Source organism: Morchella sextelata, assembly GCF_020137385.1.
Source record: "Morchella sextelata strain SCLS chromosome Unknown scls_12, whole genome shotgun sequence".
Taxonomy (NCBI): Eukaryota; Fungi; Ascomycota; class Pezizomycetes; order Pezizales; family Morchellaceae; genus Morchella; species Morchella sextelata.
The window spans coordinates 1,243,440-1,262,022 of NW_025408627.1; the positions used below are offsets into that span (position 1 = coordinate 1,243,440).

At 48.1% G+C, this 18,583-nt stretch overlaps 6 protein-coding genes across 6 annotated transcripts; 3 read left to right on the top strand and 3 right to left on the bottom strand.

The window, feature by feature from the left end:
• Nucleotides 1-474: 474 nt before the first annotated feature.
• On the top strand, nt 475-2,145 carry H6S33_002221 (uncharacterized protein; the record flags this gene model as incomplete). The annotated part of the gene is made up of 2 exons (XM_044833585.1): nt 475-880; nt 965-2,145. The coding sequence occupies 2 exons, from the start codon at nt 475-477 to the stop codon at nt 2,143-2,145; spliced, it is 1,587 nt and encodes a 528-aa protein (XP_044693364.1).
• Nucleotides 2,146-3,196: 1,051 nt separating this feature from the next.
• Nucleotides 3,197-3,671, top strand: H6S33_002222 (uncharacterized protein; the record flags this gene model as incomplete). Its single annotated transcript, XM_044833587.1, has 3 exons — nt 3,197-3,448; nt 3,522-3,574; nt 3,665-3,671. 3 exons carry the CDS (start codon nt 3,197-3,199, stop codon nt 3,669-3,671), a joined length of 312 nt encoding a protein of 103 aa, XP_044693365.1.
• A 1,321-nt stretch (nt 3,672-4,992) lies between these two features.
• H6S33_002223 (uncharacterized protein) lies at nt 4,993-6,327 on the bottom strand (the record flags this gene model as incomplete). Its single annotated transcript, XM_044833588.1, has 1 exon — nt 4,993-6,327. One exon carries the CDS (start codon nt 6,325-6,327, stop codon nt 4,993-4,995), a length of 1,335 nt encoding a protein of 444 aa, XP_044693366.1.
• A 1,152-nt stretch (nt 6,328-7,479) lies between these two features.
• On the top strand, nt 7,480-10,229 carry H6S33_002224 (uncharacterized protein; the record flags this gene model as incomplete). The annotated part of the gene is made up of 4 exons (XM_044833589.1): nt 7,480-7,581; nt 7,636-8,979; nt 9,045-9,960; nt 10,012-10,229. 4 exons carry the CDS (start codon nt 7,480-7,482, stop codon nt 10,227-10,229), a joined length of 2,580 nt encoding a protein of 859 aa, XP_044693367.1.
• Nucleotides 10,230-11,564: 1,335 nt separating this feature from the next.
• Nucleotides 11,565-12,241, bottom strand: H6S33_002225 (uncharacterized protein; the record flags this gene model as incomplete). The annotated part of the gene is made up of 2 exons (XM_044833590.1): nt 11,565-11,576; nt 11,642-12,241. The coding sequence occupies 2 exons, from the start codon at nt 12,239-12,241 to the stop codon at nt 11,565-11,567; spliced, it is 612 nt and encodes a 203-aa protein (XP_044693368.1).
• Nucleotides 12,242-13,171: 930 nt separating this feature from the next.
• On the bottom strand, nt 13,172-16,703 carry H6S33_002226 (uncharacterized protein; the record flags this gene model as incomplete). The annotated part of the gene is made up of 3 exons (XM_044833591.1): nt 13,172-15,690; nt 15,744-16,232; nt 16,304-16,703. The coding sequence occupies 3 exons, from the start codon at nt 16,701-16,703 to the stop codon at nt 13,172-13,174; spliced, it is 3,408 nt and encodes a 1,135-aa protein (XP_044693369.1).
• Nucleotides 16,704-18,583: the final 1,880 nt, after the last annotated feature.

Genomic DNA, 18,583 nt, shown 5'->3' on the forward strand with positions numbered 1-18,583 from the left:
GAATTCAGTCTTCATCTCCTCCTCGAGCTCCATCCATCCTCCATACTATTTCCACGATATACATATCTTTTCCTTTTCGTACACAGCAAGCCACTGATTTCCAACCTGCATATGCACACGAAAGCTTAGCGATTTCGCCAATAACTCAATTTCACGCAATTCGGTTCCGCAATTTGAATAATTCCGCGAAATACCAAAAACTCTGAACTCAGTACGAGATATCCAATTTGACGATCACCAAAACAAGCACCGTAAACAATCCCAGAGCGATTGCAAAGCCTCATAGCTCGCAATCACAAACTCACAGTACATCCCCAGCTCTCCAAATCTCTAGAACTGTGAATTCGAGTAAAAACAATGTATATATAGGAAACAGACCAAGAATTCGGCATCAATTGAGGCTTACGGCAAGCTCCGTTGACCCCTGCACGCACCCGCGCTAGCGTCTCCCTCCCGTTCGTTGTGCCAGCCATCATGTCAGCCCGACAGCCCCAAGCCAATGGACCCATCTCCTCCGCTGAATGTGTTACCAAGAGACCCTCCTCACCGGCACTACCACCAGTGCCACAACCACTACCTGGTCCACCATCACCACCACCACCAGCACACTTACCACAGACACATATTCTTCCACGCCGCACCCGTGTACACAGGTACTCCCTATTTACAGAGTCCCTCAAGGCAGTCGAACCTCAAGGACGCGAGGCCAAAGGAGTCTTCAGAACCATGCCTGCTGCTGCACCAACCGTCAAGCAGACGGTCGAGGTCGGGAAGCCGGGCGAGTACAAAATCACGATCGGGGAAAGCTTGAGGCGACATGCTGACGCTTCGTCGGACGATGATGCCGCCTCCTCCGGGGATGTGTTTACGAGTGTGAAATGTAGCTATAGCTCTCTCTCACTCTCACTCTCACACCACTCACATACTCTGTTTACAGCTATACTGACTGAGTGCCTAACTATAGACAACTATAAACCCAACACCGCATTATCGAATCCCATTCCGCCTCAGCTCACAAAACATGCCCCGACCGGTCCTGCCCCATACACACTGTCGCTCCCAGGCGCCGCCGCCAAAGCCATCACATACACTGGTAGTCAGCACGTGCATCCTCCGCGGAAAGCAGAGTGCATACTCCTCTTCGACCACACCACGCAGTCTTTCACCCTCGAGAAGCTCACAAGTACATTTACGTTCAACGCCAAAGTCTATGCCCCTGCGCACCCTGCACTGCCGCTCCGCCCGCCAATCCCGGACGGCGAAGAGACTGACGAGGAGGAGCGAGAGGAGGACAACCCGTTCGATTACCGCCACTTCATCAACAAGAAGCCGACTACAAAATCGCGAGCCGAGCAGAAGAAGGAGCGCGAACAGCGCAGAAAGGAGGCGCTGAAGCGCGCAGGCAAGGATGTGCCGGAAGATGAGCCGGAGGAGGAGGACGACGAGGAAGACCTTGGCCTCGGAATCTCCTACAATGGCCGTCCGGCGGTCAGCGGTAAGGGATTTTTGGCGTCGCCTGCCATCGGGCCAAGGAGGAATGTTGGCGGGAAGTCGCCCTTTGCCGGGAAGAAGCCTGTGGGGATGTCGCCTGGTGTGCGGTTGCCTAGTCCGGGTCGCGAGAGCGAGAGCGACGAGGATGAGTCGGAGGAGGCTGATGATGAGGAAGAGGATGACGAGGAGATGGCGGCGCCACCTCTAATACCCCCACCACCAGCGCCGAAGAGGAAGGCACCCGTGCAGAGGAAGAAGGCTGCGGCGGCGGCCCTCGTGGTTGAGGAGCCGGAGGAATTGGTGTTTCCGGAGCTGATGGCCATTGATGAGCCATCAGAAGAGGAGATCAGCGACGTTGACGAGAGCGATGAGGACGCTCCGCCGCCACTACAGAAGCAGCAAGCGCCGCTTGTGGTGGAGGAAGAAGAGGACGACGAAGAGGATGACCTGGCGAAGCTGCTGGAGAAGGAATTGGGTGATGGCGACGGTGACGAGATCATCTTCGATGATGATGGTGAAGTCCGAGGCGGTGGTGCCGCAACAGAGAGTGGGTGGGGTGCGGAGAGTACTTCGGCAGCCACCGGCGGAGGCCCCATCAGTATTGCGGGCATGATGGGCGCTGACGATGATAGTGAGACCAGTGAGGAGGAGTAACTTCCTTACCTGAGTTTTTTATTTACTTTTTTATTAAAAATTCTCCATTTTCACCCTTTTTTTTTTTTTATTTATAAAAGAGTCTTTTTCTACTTGGTTTCTCTTAGTGATATTGGGGGTTTCCTTTCGGTGTTTTCTTTTTCTCTCTCTTTTTTTTTATTATTATTCGGTTCTTTTCTTTAAAGGTTATTTATTTATGCACCCACCCGGGTTGGGTTGGGTTTTGACGGGGCGGGGGCGGCCGGCAGGCGCCGGTAGTAGTTACTTGGGACAGGGCAGGACACGAAAAATCTACAAACAGACCTAGTGGTCTAGTGGGTTATATGAAAAAACGAATGATCGATGGCTTTCTTTGTGTTCTTTTCTTTATTATATTATTATTATTCGTAGTTTTCTTTTATTCTCTCTTTGAGATGTATATTAGAAGATTATATCTTGCCTTTACTATAGGTGATTCAATGAGAGGACATTGATTGATATTATATGCTGTTGGCCTCTTTTTGTTGAGGTTGAATTGATTGGGAGTTGGGGTGAGGTTTTTGATGCCCTGCACGGGGTATCACTCGCATCTGTGCACCATGGTGTTTAGTTTATCCTCCTCACACTTTATTTATTTCGCCGCTTCTAGCTCCCTAAAATTAGTTCAACCAACAGTGGGCGCGGCAAGCGCTGGAAATTGATGCCTCTATCCGTAGTAGTTTGGGTTATTGTTCGCACACGTTTGAAAGTCTGCGTGTAGGTGAAAAAAAGCTAAGGCACGAGACTTCAACCGGAGCGATGCAGATTCTTCTTTTGGGTTAGTTCTTTTCTCATAATTCCCTTTAATCGCCTCATCCTTTCTTCTTTCGTTGTGATGCAATGACGAGTGCAACTACAAAGGTGTATGGCCATGGCAACGAGAAGCCACTTTGTATGGACATAAACATAGTCCGTGATCCCTCTTCAGTTTACTGTGCCTTCAATTGTCGATGATATCTGGTCAAATGGCTAGCAATAATGATAGCCTAATCATAGCTCTCGACAGCATAACGTTATCCCTCCACAGCAGTAAATGTGGGTGTGGATATGTCGCAGGGTCCTTAGTACTAGTGGTGTCAACATTCAGGAGGCCTCGAGGCCCAGAAAACCACTCCAGAGGTCTTTCATCCAAGTTTGGGTTATAAAAGGCCGAGATAAGGGACTCTTGACGGCTAGTAGAGTAAGAGATTATAAAAAGATATCCCCACGGCCTAGCTATAGAGGAGCTTTTTTAGGTCCAGACTGGCCGGTATATATATTTGGTTTGATCGCGGATATCTTTGAGGTTAGTTAGATATAACTATAAATCCGCACTTGATAGAAGATAAACACTCTAATTTTGGCGACATACCTGGTAGAAAATGCTTATAAAGCTGGTGTTTCTCATTTACGTTGAGTGTTGGAGACGATGGTAGTTCCCAAACCACCGCTAGGAAATCTTTCATGCTCCAAGGCGCTATATCACTAATCATAATGTGCCGGGGAGTGACATCGGTGTCAGTGACTAGTGCCTCTGCCCTAGCCGCTAAAACTAGAGTTAAACTCCGGTTTTTCAGGAGGTGTATAACGTTGTGCGGCCAAAAGATGGCATGTCTCCCTACTGCACGGGGGTAGGTTGTCCCTGGCGGACTGCCGGGATCCAGCCTTCTTGCGTTGGCTCAGAACTAGATTTATTTATGACAGGTCAGGCACTAGGGCTTTGCTGGGAATCTGTCAATAGTAGCGGTAGGATGAAACGTTGGCAGGATTAAACCTCGCTGCTTTTAAATACTGGAAGCTCAATAAGGGAAGTAAAGGTAGAGAGTGTAGACAAGAGGGGTAAATAGAGAAAAGAGGGGAGAAAGGAGAGGTAGATACGAGGAAGGTGCGGACATGGCTATCCAAGAGATGGCTCAAAGCTAGCAGAATCAAAAGCGAGGGGGAACGAGGTAAGGTTTAAAGAGATGGCTACTCTTGATTGAGGGATAGAACTGAATGAGGACTGGGGGGTGCGGGAATGGGGGGAGTGGGACGTGGGACTGAAAAATGCAGAAATTGGCTAAGTGTAATTCTTTGCTTCATGGGTGGAGTGATCGACCATCAAACATTCTCTCTTTGTCCCTATTCCCCATCGCGCCCAGGACGTGCCCTTACACTCCTCCTTACCATGCCCCAATCACTTCACCCCATTCACCCTTATCCGGTCGTTCCTGAGGTTCGGAGAGTGGTTCTCCCTCATCCCTCCGCTCGTTCTCCGCCATGCAAGCTTAAGGCCTATAGCTATATAATTTCTCTAAGGATTTTGAAGTGAAAATCCCAGGCCCATGCCCAGGGTTAACTTATCAAACCATAAAAAAGTGCAAGTAGGTGTAGTGTAGATCAAAGTTATATGCTTATATTTGTTCGATGTAGATTCAGTCCTCTGGCCTAGGACAACGATGTGAGCTCTGGTTTGGGTTGTTGATGAGTACCCCCATTAAACACCATACCGTATTTTGGTTGCGTATACAATTAATGAAGTGATCAACCAACCAACATTTAATTAATGAATTAAACAAAAAAAAAAAAAAAAAAACCAACCAACATTGTGTGCTGGAAATTTATAGCCGAGTGATATTTTGTGATGCGATGTTCTTGGCTTGGAGTAATCTCTTTAGGCGATCTGTTGTATTATTGATAGTTAGAAATTAAACTCACAAATTACACCTAAACTCTCAGACATTATATTCGCCACGCTTTAGACTCGCTATCTATTATTTACAGAAAAAAGAGACATGAATGAAACCCAATTCGCCAGTAAAAAAACTCCATCCCAAGTACACTTACCCATTAACCCATTCTCAATAGTGTCTATGTTCTCCCAGCAAGCGTCTCCAGTCTCCCAGCAAGCACCTTATGCTTTGCAACGACGCCGACCCACTCTTCTCCTTCCCCGCCTCCACCTCCACCGCCAAAGCACTCAACCACACCCAGCATGGCTCCAAACTCACCGCCCAATCTCCCTAGACTCCCCGCCGCATATAGAACCTGCGTCAATAGGCTCTCCCTGCCAGCCTTGTCCTCAACCCCGCTGAGATATTCACCCAGCACCCCAGTGAGCAGCCCCACAAGGTGCAGAACAAACGAAGCAAGAGGATCCGGCGGCTGTCCCCCCTCTGGATCATCCTCATCCCTCGCAGAACTCAATGTACTCGATGAGCGCGATCTAAGAGTCTCCGTACGCGAGGTGAATGTAGGCGGCGAGGAGATCGTAGGTGATGCCGATGTAGCAGCAGTCGACTCCGCCGGCAATGAGTTCGGAAAAATACTCCTGTACATCCCAACGATCGCGAAGCTCTGCTCACGGAACACCTCGATCCAACGCTTGAGGTAGCGTTCTTTCCCAGCCGCACCCGTCGCTAACTCCTTCAATGGCTCGAGGGCGTCCAGCAGGCTCGACAGGTATGCGGCACGACACACCAGAAAGAGGCCTCGTAATCCGCGTTCGTCAAGAGTCTGTCCAGATGTGCACCGGCGTAGGAAACCAATTGTTTTCATTGCTGTAGGAAGTTTCAGGGGGCCGCGAAGCGTTGTGATCAGGTTGGTGACCATGGTTTGTTGGAGGGATGCGCAGGCGGTTGCAACGGAGGCAATAGTAGGTGAATTGGGGTGGAGAGCGTGTAGACGGCGTACATGCGCGAGAAGATCGAGAGCTGTCGGGTGCGAGGACGACGCAATGAGGGTTTGGAGGTGAGTAGGGAGGTGCAGTATGTCTAGTATGCGGTCGAGGTTGCGGGAGAGCAGATGTGTAGAGGCGCGGGTGGTGAGGTGAGGGCCATCCCGTGTAAAGGTGGTTGTGAAGTGGGTGATCTGGTCGTCGACGGTAGGTAAGGTGGTAGTAAGGGTGTCGAGAGAGGTATTCAAGGAGGTAATGGCCTCTGGAACGGAGGAGAGATGGTGCGAGGAGGCGATCAGTTGCTTGTGGGAGCGCGAGGAGAGCTTCTGGAGATTGAGAGTAAGGCTATGGAGAGAAGCGGAAAGGGACGAAGGTTCGGTTTCGAGTATCGAGGTGAGTGAGAGGGAGCTTAGACGGGTGAGGTAGGTGCTAGATGTGGTGGGGTCAGGCGGGGGTGCCGTGGGCGGCATGTGCGGGAGTAGAAGCTCCAGGAGAGGGTCAGTAGTTGATGTACTTGATGGAGTCGTCATTGTGGTAAGTGTGAAGCTGTAGAGGGCGTAAGTGATATTCACAGATACCGAGTGCTCAGTGATGTCTGTAACTTCAATTAGATCTTCCGAATAGGTAGGTTGTCGATGTTGACACCCCGCGGCCGTTACCCGGACGAGTAGCGGGGTGAAGGGTGGTACCTAGAGCACCCGGTACATATACATGTAGGTACATGATGGAGCTCGAGACAGATATATATATAGTCAGCTTTCTGAACCTGGAGCCTCTGTATGGTATATCTCACCCACATGATCCCAAAATCAGAAATTGATTTTGAATAGGGACCACAAGTATAAGGCTGAGGCATGACATACAGCTTTAATTAATTAAGAGACTTGGAGGCTTTCTGTTTTTTTTTTTTTTTAGTAAAGGATAGAACTAGCTTGTCTAAATTCTATAATATAAATACCGAAATGTAATTACATGAGGTGTCTCACTGGTCTTGGATTATTCGTAGGTTTTATGTGGCCGAGTGATATATTATGACTTATTGGCGTGTACCCCGCTGTCTCAGTCTCCCCCGCTTAGCAAAACCCAATCCGAGAACAGAATGGGCATCAACACTATTTGCAATACTTACGTGATATCCTATTTCACGGCTTATATAGAAGGAGCAAGAGTGTAATATGAAAAAAGCGGTCTAGATGAAAAGCTCCCACGATAAGGTCACCTAATATACCAGCACTAATGTCCTCCGTACACTCATTTGTATATTCAATTCCTTAGCCCATAGTAATTTCGAAGCTAGGTAAATCCTGCAGACCCATACAATGTACCCGGAGCGTTTGTAGCCCCGTATGCATCTCCGCAGCAGTAACCTACATGTAGGTAAATGCAGTAGTCTTGGCATTAGCACAACCCCACCAAAAGTGATTCGATCCCAGCTCTAACCCCAACCCACACAACGACCTCACCCCCACAAAGGAAAAGAAACACCCCCTTCCTTCATCACACTCTATCAATTGCCGGTCTCCCTGTTTTGCTTCCGGTGTGAGAAAGCTCAGAGGCCTGAGAGAGGTAGGGGTGTCCCTTACCCCCCATCAGCAGGCTGACCCCTCCTCTCCTCCGGTTGGCTACAGACTAATTAAACTTCAGTTATAGTAATACAGAGATTCGCAAACCTATTGCCCATCATGCCGCAAGCTCCCCTCGCGCCAAAAGACGCAAGTCTTTTCCGACAAGTTCTCAAATGTTACGAAACCAAGCAATACAAGAAGGGCCTCAAAGCCGCCGAAGTCCTCCCCCTCCTTTCCTCCAGCACGCGCACACTAAAACTAACCCCCCCTTAGCAAATTCTCAAACGCAACCCACATCATGGTGAAACGCTCGCCATGAAAGGTCTAATCACCAACTCCCTCGGCCGCACAACCGAAGCCTTCACTATCGCCAAAGAGGCCCTGAAACAGGACATGAAATCGCACGTCTGCTGGCACGTCTATGGCCTCCTCTACCGGTCTACTAAGAACTTTGAGGAGTCCATAAAGGCCTACAAAATGGCGCTGCGCTTCGAGCCAGAGTCTCAACAGATCCTACGCGACCTTGCGCTCCTCCAGATTCAGATGCGCGACTATGTGGGATATATTGAATCACGGCGACAGATCTTGCAGGGGAGACCACAGCTCCGACAGAACTGGACCGGTCTGGCAATTGCGCAGCATTTGGCAGGGAGCTATGCGGAAGCTGAAAATGTCATGGTCAAATTTGAGGAAACGCTGAAGGTGCCTGTAGGAAAGGGCGATGTGGAACATAGTGAAGCAGGACTATACAAGAATATGATTATTGCGGAATCCGGAGATATTGAACGGGCGCTAACGGACCTCGAGAAGATCTCAAAGACTACATTGGACAAGATCTCAGTGTTAGAAAAGCGGGCCGAATATCTGCTGAAGCTTGAGAGGAAAGAGGAGGCAGTGGGGGCTTATAAGGTGCTGTTAGAGAGGAATGCGGAAAAAAGGGCGTACTACCAGGGTCTAGAGAAGGCAATGGGATGTGAGGAAGATACAGCGGCACGAAAAGCGCTGTATGCCGAGTATGCGGAAAAAAACCAAAGGAGTGACGCACCCAGGCGGATCCCCCTGGATTTCCTAAGCGGTGATGAGTTTAGGGAGGCTGCGGATGTGTATCTGACGAAGCTACTCAAGAAGGGTGTGCCATCGACTTTTGCGAATGTTAAGGCCCTCTATGCTGATGCTGAGAAGCGTGCGACCATTCTCGAGCTCGTCCAAGGATACGCTGCATCGCTTGAGAATGAGGAGCCACAGGTAGTCGAAACTCCTACCAACGGAGATGCGAATGGTGACGAATCAGCAAAGACTACTAAGCCGAGCGAGTTCAAGCTGTGGACTCTCTATTTCCTAGGGCAGCATTACGACCATTACCGCACACGTAACACAGAACGGTCGCTGGAATACATCAACAAAGCCCTCGAGCTTAAACCTGAGCAGGTAGAACTCCACATGACACTTGCACGTATTTATAAACATGCCGGAAATCTGCAAAAAGCCATGGAGAAGATGAACGAGGCCCGTAATTTCGACAAAAAGGATCGCTACATCAACACCAAATGCGCCAAGTACCAACTCCGCAATGACCACAACGAGGAGGCCCTCGAGACCATGAGTCTATTTACAAGAGTACACTCCTAGCCCTCCCAGATCTTTGTAGAACACTGACAGGAAAACTAACCACCATTTCGTAGAACGATGCACATGGCGGTCCCCTCGGCGACCTCCTCGAAATGCAATGCGTTTGGTTTATCACCGAAGATGGTGAATCCTACCTCCGCCAGGGCAAGTTCGGCCTGGCTTTGAAACGTTTCCACGCCATTTTAAAGATTTTTGAGGACTGGACCGACGACCAGTTCGATTTCCATAGCTTCTCACTCCGGAAGGGACAGATCCGCTCATATGTTGAGATGCTCCGGTGGGAAGACGCCCTGCGCTCTCACCCCTTCTTCTCGCGCGCCGCACTCGGAGCCATCAAGGCCTATATAATGCTCTCCGATAGACCCCACCTCGCACATTCGTCCCTCTCAAATGGCAACAATAAGAAAGTTGACTTCGAAGGTCTCTCCATTGCAGACCGCAAGAAGGCCCTTAAGAAAGCCAAACGCGAGGCTCAAAAGGCACAGGAAAGAGCCGTCGAGGCCGCTGCCAAAGCAAAGGAAGAGAAGGCCAAAAACGCTCAGGTTGCCAATCTCGACGAGGAGAAGAAGAAGGATGACACCGACCCCTTAGGAACAGAGCTTGCACAAACTAAAGAGCCACTAGAAGCTGCTCTCAAGTTTTTGAACCCACTGCTTGAGTTCTCACCAGGCAAGCTGGAGGTCCAAACGAGTGGCTTTGAGATCCACTCTAGGCGGAAGAAGTGGCTGCTGTCAGTAAAGTGCCTCCGTGCCGCGCAGAAACTTGATCCCGAGAGCCCTGTAGTACACGAGCAGATCATACGCTTCCGAACCATGGTCTCAAAACTTTCTGACGAGGATATCAAAGCCCCGTCCAAGGAGATACTCATCTCAACGCTTGAGGAGATCCTCCCCGCAGCTACCGACCTGACTGCCTACAATGACGAGTTTTCGGCTAAGCATTCTCAGAGCGCTCCTCATATCCGTGGAGGTACCTTTTCCCTTCCCCGCCCTTTGCTACCCGCACACTAATACACGATAGCACTACGAGCCCGCCGCTTCTTGAACGCTGATACGCCCACTACACCGCTGTTTGATGCGCTGGACCAAGAGGGAATATCTCTTTATGATGTGCTGCAGGGACAGTCACTGCTCCAGGAACTGAAGGCCCCGGAAGAGAAGATTAAGGAATACAACCAGAAGGCTGCTGCGAAGTTCCCGGACGCAGTGGTATTCAGAGAGAAGGCTGGGACGGAATAAAAAGATTAGTTAGATATTTTTCAAAGAAGAAAAGAATATAGCCATCAGTTAAAAGTCAGGGTTTGTGATTTGGCCAGGTTTGGAAAAGAAAATTGCATGTATATTTTTTCTTCTTTCCTTTCTTCCCGTCTGAATAGTGAATTTTAGTTCAGCAAAAGGTAGTCTGGGGGTTTAGAAAAAAGGATTTAAATTTATTGGGGGAATTCCAAGGAGCAAAAGTTTCCTTTTCTTCTGTAAGCTGGAGGGTGATAAGAATGGAAGTGATGGTTTGAACTGTTTTTAATATGTTCTACTCGATTAAATTGAGCAGAATACTCTTGAATCAAACTCTGGGCCAATAGATGTGTAGAACATAGATGTTAAATAAATGGCTAGCGCCCCGCACCTGGTGAAACTCCTCCCGTAAGAACTAAGTTATTGTTGATTGAAATATATAGGATGAAGCCGAGGACCAAAGTCGTTTCACACTCACCGTAGTTACATGTAGGTACATATATGTACATATATGGCATTATTTTTCTTGTCGTGGGGAATCCTCAGTGTGTCGACGAGTCGAATAAATTCAATCGCCTAGCTCTGGAGCATGCACTAACCAATACCCGGAACCCAAATAGATGACATCCCTGTGGCTTCCTGATGTGGCATCATCTTAGATTCATGAAAATATCTGAATGATGAGAGGTATGACTGAATAAGTATTTCTATGTTAGCCAGCTTTCTACCGAAATCAAGATACCTCATGTCTAAAAATCGAGCCGAGCCTCTAGAAGAATAATAAGGGGTATAGGAAGAATGGTTTCGTCGAGAACTTGATTGAAAGTCTAGCTCCAGTCTAGGCCCGACTATGATCCTTATCCTGGTTCAAATACCCAAAGCTACATGTAGGTAATCAAGTTCTTACCTCTGTCGATCTGCCCTGGTCTCGTGGTCAAGCAAGAGCCAAGACGTACAGTTATGAAGTGACATTCATTACGTTGAGATCTGCAAAGCCCGAGTCAGAGCTCTCAACCGGCCGAGCACCACGATGAACGCGGAAGAGGAAACACCGGCCACTAACTATCATGTCTCTTGGTCTAGAAAGACGACCTCTCATGGGTTATTACTCGCACTTCACGTTCAAATCGGTATCGCGGATCAAGAGGCAAGAAGATTTTGATATATTCGATTCTATGAACGTTATCTATATAAACAGAAACGTAATATGATTGAAGACAAGACAAGATAAACAAGAGAACCCATATCTTCGCCCACTATTAGAACAAGAAGAACATCAAATAGAAACGATAATAGTACAGCACACCCAGAACATTCCTGTCGCTGAATATTATAAGGCGATTATAGAATGACCTAGTCGGCAAGAACGCAAATTAGAATACTCGTGATTAAAAGAACATGGGTTTCGGAGAACTTACATAGCATATGCCATCACAATTTTGACAAGAATTTGTAACATGTGGCTGGGATACCTCGTATAAGATAGGCCCGGGGCTATAACGAGATTCCACTCGCGCCTGTAAATGGTTTTGACCTTGATGAGTGGAGTGGCCCCTTACAACAATAATAGTGGAAGGATGGTCCTGGGCTTGGATCTGAGCTCGATGGCGAGCAGACTGGGCATGAGCTAAGGAAGTTTGAGCATGAGTTAGGGAAGTTTGAGCATGAGTTAAAGTTGTATGAGCCTGAGTCAGAGCAGCCTGAGCCTGAACATCAGCAATTTGAGCCCGGGTTCTATCAATCTGAGCCTGAGCCTGCGCTTGGGGTTGCTGCAGTAGCTCGGAGTTTCCGGTGGGTGTATACCCTCTTGGGAGGGTCGTATGGACCACGATCTGTTGTCTATTCTGTCTCTGGTATTCTTGGCCCCTATGGGTAATGGAAATATGAGATCCTTGGGGCAGCACAAAAGTTCCTATCTGTTGAACAGCACCCGCTAGTACCAGACCTTGGTTTGAAGGAAATGGGTGTATCTCATCAAGTGCATGCTCATGAGAGTGGTGGATTTCCATAATAGGCATCGTGGCGGTTATGACCTTAGGAGTAAAGACGATAGGCTCTTTTTTAAAAAAGTAGTTATATATATGTCAGGTTTTATATTGGCGTAGCAGATAGAGGGGGCGTGGAATAAAAAGAGAGTGTGTGCTAATTCTGGTGGCTATTTATTGCTTTCTTTATGATACCTGATGACTTCATGAATAGAAATTGTTTTTAATCTAGGAGGGCCTCTAGCTCTATACTCTCCCTATATGTTCTCAATTGTAAATCCAATCGAAGAGTAATTTCAATTCAATAGCGTATGAATTATACTCTTCTATACACTCATGTTGTTACCGTTCGCAAAAACACTATCTTGAAGCTGTATAACTTGATCTATTTACCGTATAATAAGAGGCCCAATGCGGTCACTAGTAGATACGACAGGAATCCGAAACTAATCCTACACTTCTTCAAGGATGTTGCTTTAGACTGATAATTCCTATTAAACAGTTAGTAATGCTACACCATTGACCCAACATACTTTATGCAATTAGACTCACTAACTCCACAACTTAAAACCCGATAGCCCGTAGCGTAGTTTACTAACTGACAAACACCGGCACAGTTTATCAGACAGCCGAGTGACAATTTATGACCCTTGCATTTTTAGTAAGGATTGAATTAGGCGCCAAACCATATGCAACGACGTCGCCTCTCGGTTACGGGGTCAATGATACTTGAGTCAATAACTTGGCTAATCGCTAAATGTGGTTAGTGTGGTTTCTTGGGAGTGTTATTTCTACACGTTGAAGAATTGAATCATAGACTTGGTATTGAATAAACCACAAAAACGCAATTGAATTACCAAGGAAAACAGCTTCATGCCGTAGAGTTACTAACACCAGCCCTCGTTCTAAAACAATCTACCATAAAGAAACTCATTACACGTACAGGGCTGCTTGATAGAGAGTCTAAGCTCTGCCCTTACCTTTGCCTTTTCCAAAGTCATTATCATCATCTTCAGCCAATGCCTCCATGATTTCCTTCCTTTCCTCCTCCTCCATCAAACTCAAACGAATTGCCATCTCTATCTCGTTCTCAAAATCTTCCTCTTCCTTGTCGTTACTCTGATACTTTCCTTTTCCTTTCCCAACAATCGGTCGACCGTCTATTTTATCTAAAGGAAGTCGTTCCCATCCTCGGCTTTTCGAAATGGACATAGGGGGATGTAATCCTGTTGAGTTGCTATTTTCCGGTCTAGAGGAGGATGAAGATGCTCCTGAATAGGGATAGGGCGAGTAGTGACTAGCAGAGTGGTTGATGCTCGAGCCGAAATCAGAATAAAGGTAGTCGGCATCTTCCCATACCCCATCCTTTGGTTTGGAGCTCCCGCCATCTCCAGGGTTATTTTCCAGAAGGCTTAACCTCAAGGCCTCTGCCAAATCCATATCCACATCATCATGACCATCTTCGGTTGGAGTCTTGTATTCGTCCGCAGTGCTATAGCTGCTCACAGAGGGCGCCGCATCAGGAGTGACAGTCCTGCTGCTCGTAACGCTCTCCCCCAAATCTGTAGGAGCTGAACCGTTTTCACGCTCGAACGTTTCACGGCTAATCATTGTTGCGTATTCGACCATTTCCTCTTCACTTAAGGCCGCCCTGCCACTAGCTATACCATAACGGTTCTTTAAATCCTCTTTTTCTTTGCGCTCTCGTTCCTTCTGTCTGAGGAGATGTTTCGTTTCCGATTCAATTACTGCCTTTATTGCGCCATTGCCTCTAGAAGGTGCTCCACCAGCTCTAGACCTCGTGCCTTGTTTACGTCGTTTTCTTTCTCCTTCTATGGCTGGAGATGAAAAGCTCCAATAGCGGATGTGGGTGCCCAAAGCTACTGCCCCACGAAGAGATGTCGCGTCCGGGTCGAGGATGATACATCGTGCGGCAAACTGGTTATCTCCAATACCAAACTCATCTTGAACGCCGGCATCAGCCTGGGCCAATCTACGTCTGGCGCGCAACGTAAACCGAGAATGAATATCGCGTATCCGTGAAAGTGTGGAACCTAGAGGATCCCAAGCCTGGACCAAACCGTCTGTACCACCATGGACCAAATATAGTGACGAGAGCGCCAGACTTGCTATCTGAGGAGAATCTGTGTGTATAACTCTTAACGGTTCATGAACTCCAACACCCGCAATATCCGGGAGTACAGGACTACGGATGTTCCAGAGGAAAATAGATCCCATAGAAGTACCAACAGCGAATAGCCTAGCATTTCCTCCGGGCACGTCCGCATCCGTTCCGGGTTCTTCGCGATCGGATAGAAGTGCGAGATTAGAGTTATCCATTGCCGTGGCTGTGATAATATGAAACCCTTTTTCTCCAAGTTTGAGTTGTGTAGCGATCCACCTATCCGTGAAGTCCGCAGCCGAATTCGGACTGTCATTCGGACTGCTTTCCATTTTAATTGTATTTGTAATTTTCTCGGCCGAATCGTCAACATATCCTCCGAAAAGAGAGCTTTCCGAGGCGCCGATCTCCTCCGTAGGACTTATTACCAGTAGCCCACGAACAAAATCACTCTTGGCCCCAGAACGTGATGTGCGGGGAGCTAAATGATACCTATACAGAACCGACTCTGTTACATCATCCTGGGGCCGAGGTCGCCTCTCGATGCTCTGCTTTTTCCCCATGACTACATTTTGATCAGGCCAGTCCACCTCAATGAACCAATCCATTCCCCAGCCTTCCCATAATTCCTTAACCTCTCCATAACTCATTTTCATCAATCTTTCATCCCTTGCCTTTTCCCATTTGGCCTGCTGATCTTTTGTCGGGGACGTTCCGGGCATCGAAAAAGTTGAGTTGCACAAAACAGTTGTGGTTCGTGCTGTTTGTGGTATTATTTTCCAGATGTCAAATGAGTCCTTAAGGTAGTACACCTCGCCGAGAGCATTAACGACCGCAATCCAGAAATTCTTTTGTTTCATCCTCTTGATTGAATAGTCGTCATCCACCTTTATCGACACAATTGGTATGCCGGGAGAAACAGTGAATTTCTTGGCACGTGTCAAACCGTTCTCCTTCCCAAAGCTTAACCCATGGATTGATACGACACCCCGGCTGTTACCAACCACAACCCCCGCACGCCCTTGGGTTGTCTCGAGTACTCCACTAGAACGTCTTTTCGCAATCCAAAGAGCCGTCACAGCAGGACGAAAACCATCGATCTTCTCGTGCTCGGGTCGAATATACAGTCCAGGTGGTGACGCAGCTATATATGGCGATGTATATGGGTGAATATAAACTTTTCCATCCGGTACATTCTCGCCATAAATCCAGCCAATATCCTCTGAAAGATCCATCACTCCGGATGTCCCCATATCCGTTGCTACCTCAAAACCATGAAGCCCTAGCAAAGGTTGATGGAGGTCGGGCCTTTCCTGAGTGCGTAAGGAAGCCTCCGCTATCGGAGGCCTCTCTATCCTGCCTTTATCAAAAATTAGCGAGAGGGGTAGGGCACCCGTAGATCATATGTCTTACCAATTGTGGGGTCACTCGCACTAACAACTCCGGGAGTATGGACAGATGCGTGCAATAGCCTAACACCTCTCGGCGTGAAACTGGCTGTTATATGACTTACGCTCCATGCTGCCGCAGGATATGTGATGATAATGCTTCCATGAGAATTCTGATTTGTAGGACTCGATGCGCTTGTAGCAAGGGATGCCTTTCCTTTGCTTAGACTTCGCAAAAGACGTGTGCGCAGGATGTATTCCCTTCTCCATGAATTAATGCCATTATCCGATGCGGATAGACGTGTAAAATGACGCCTATCTTGTGAAGAGGACAAGGCGGGGGATTCGTGTATATCACTGGATGATTTATCGGCAATTATAGAAGGAAAGTAACGAGAGAATGCAGATCGCCACGCATCTGGTGAAGTTACAAGAGAATAGAATCGCCGCGATATAAGAGCGGCGGTTAAAAGTGTTTGCGGATCGAGAAAAGATAGTGCATGGATCAAAATCTCTGAATAATAAAGATGTCAGATAAGGTGTTTTAGTTATCGTGCATTTTTATTTTAGGAACTGTAATAATACCGTTGGGAAACCTGGAGATCGGGCTATCTCTCCTTCCGTCCCAGTTCGTCTTCTTGATATGAAAGGCCGTCTCCGTTGTGGGAGAAACACCCATTGCCTCATACTTTCGGATAGCATCTTTCTTAGAGGGATATTCGCTGCCTCCATCATCCCGAGGTAGACCCTCTACCGAGCTGTCCTCGGGTGCGTTCAACCGAGACGTTCGCTCAGGAAACCCCTCCCCCGAGGCAGCATCGTCAATGACGCCACCTGAACCAGTAACTGCCTGGGGATCAACGCGGATGGGAGGTTCTGTTGAGACCGAGACCGGGAAGCCATGTTGAGCTGTTTGGTTATAGAGAACTGAGGCTGGCTGGATGATGGCTGTATCAGAGGATCCGTTGATAATATCGGGGTGCATAAAACGGGGAATTCAGGAACCGGGGGAAACAGTAAAAGAAAATCGACCTTTTACAAGGAAGTCGATATTTCAAAGGATCAAGCGAAACAAATCACTTGATGGGTTTGGGAAGCGATAGGGTAGTTGAACTAAATCTCTAATGAAAGGAGGCAGCACGGTTGATGTTAATGGTGAGGGACTGGTGAGAATGTCTTTTTTTTTTTTAGAAGCTGTTTGAGGTTGCACAAAGAGGAGATGAGACGAAGGGCTGATGAGAATTTATGCTTGTAAGCGAATTTTACATCCCCGAGTCTGCAATTTACAACTTTGGTTTGAACTGCCAAACAACCTGAATTTTACCACATGCCATTAATAGGGTCGAAATTAAGCAGGGCCCGGTGGACAATGATGCTTCACTAATATGCAGCCAATCCCTTCTTATCTCTCCGATCGCTTCGATGACTGGACGACCTGGGTCATACACTCTCACTCGCTGTAACAATTCAGCCGGTGGACGTAAGCCGCACCCCCATCCTTGCACATCAACGGGATGCAGGCTCTGCTCAGGCTAGCTAGTAAAACACGATGTCACACAGTCCCTAGAGATGGTACGGGATGGGAGATGTTAATCCTGACTCCTGGGGCGCCCCGTAGCTGGCATTTGGGATCCAACGGAAAGAGTCTGGTACCTACCCGCACCCAGTACTCTGCAGCACGTTCCAGCAGCAAAGAGAAATGATATGCGTGCCTGCCTGCATGTACTTGCAACACTCATGTCTTCCCCGCGAAATCCCCCCCGGAATATACACCGGGCAAGCTAGGTACATGCCCATGTTTACTGTGTGATTTTGTTACTTTACATAGATACTTCATACTCGTAATTATGTATTGTCCACCCTCGTCAACTCACTAGGAGAGGAAGCCTTTTATTTACCTCTTCTCCGATCCGAGGCAAATCCCGAGACAGGACCCTTTCGGTAATCGAAGCGTGCTCTCCACGTGTGTGCGTGTTAATAATTGATTTTTTGTACATTCCCGAGCAGGTGGGCGGCGAATTGAGTGACACAAGCGGGGAAGATGTGTTTCAGGGTGCGAGGAAACTACTCCACAAGATTGCTACGTTGCCATGGAACTACATGTATTTACGCCAGTCGAGGCGCCGCACCGTATGTACCCTCCTACCTCCATGTTCGTGCTTCCAGAATTGCCGGAAGATGGCCGGTTTATGCAATTACTGAGCCGGCTCCGTACTTCTTCGTTACCTGAATACACACACTTATTTACCCCCGGGATACTAATTGCTGCTTGCCCCTTGTGTGAGGAGGTTGGAGAGAGGTTGGAGAAGGGTATGTCCTACCCAAGTATACATGTACTACTAGTCGTCGTTTTTTGGCGTCTTTAAGGGACCTCATCGCTCACCCCCTCCCTATTCCAAAATCACCAGAACACGTCTACCTAGAGTACATAGCTGTGCTGTCTATGTGACGATCATTCTTGTGCCGCGAGCTCTTTACCTACGTCTTTTTGGAGCCCGTGCAATTCCCACTTTCCCGGAACCAGCTTTGTCCTCCAAGCGGCCTACCCCGAAATATCAACTTCGGTGTGGTAATTCCACCTGCTCACAGAATTTAAAAGCTAGACATCCCCACGCACACCTGAATCTTGCCCCACCACCGAGGTTTTCACGGGACTTTTAGATACATAGAGGAGCAAGGAGATAAAGTGGGTGTCCGAGCTTACAGCACATACGGCGTACATTTACATACAGCCAATCTCTGGGACGTTGACACGCCATTCCGCCTTTCGAAGATCGCAGCGCCCAACATACGCTGGTAACAAAGAATTCCGCACGCCTCTTGGCCAATTCCAAGTCACCGCCATAAACGGTGGTCCCCGTCAAA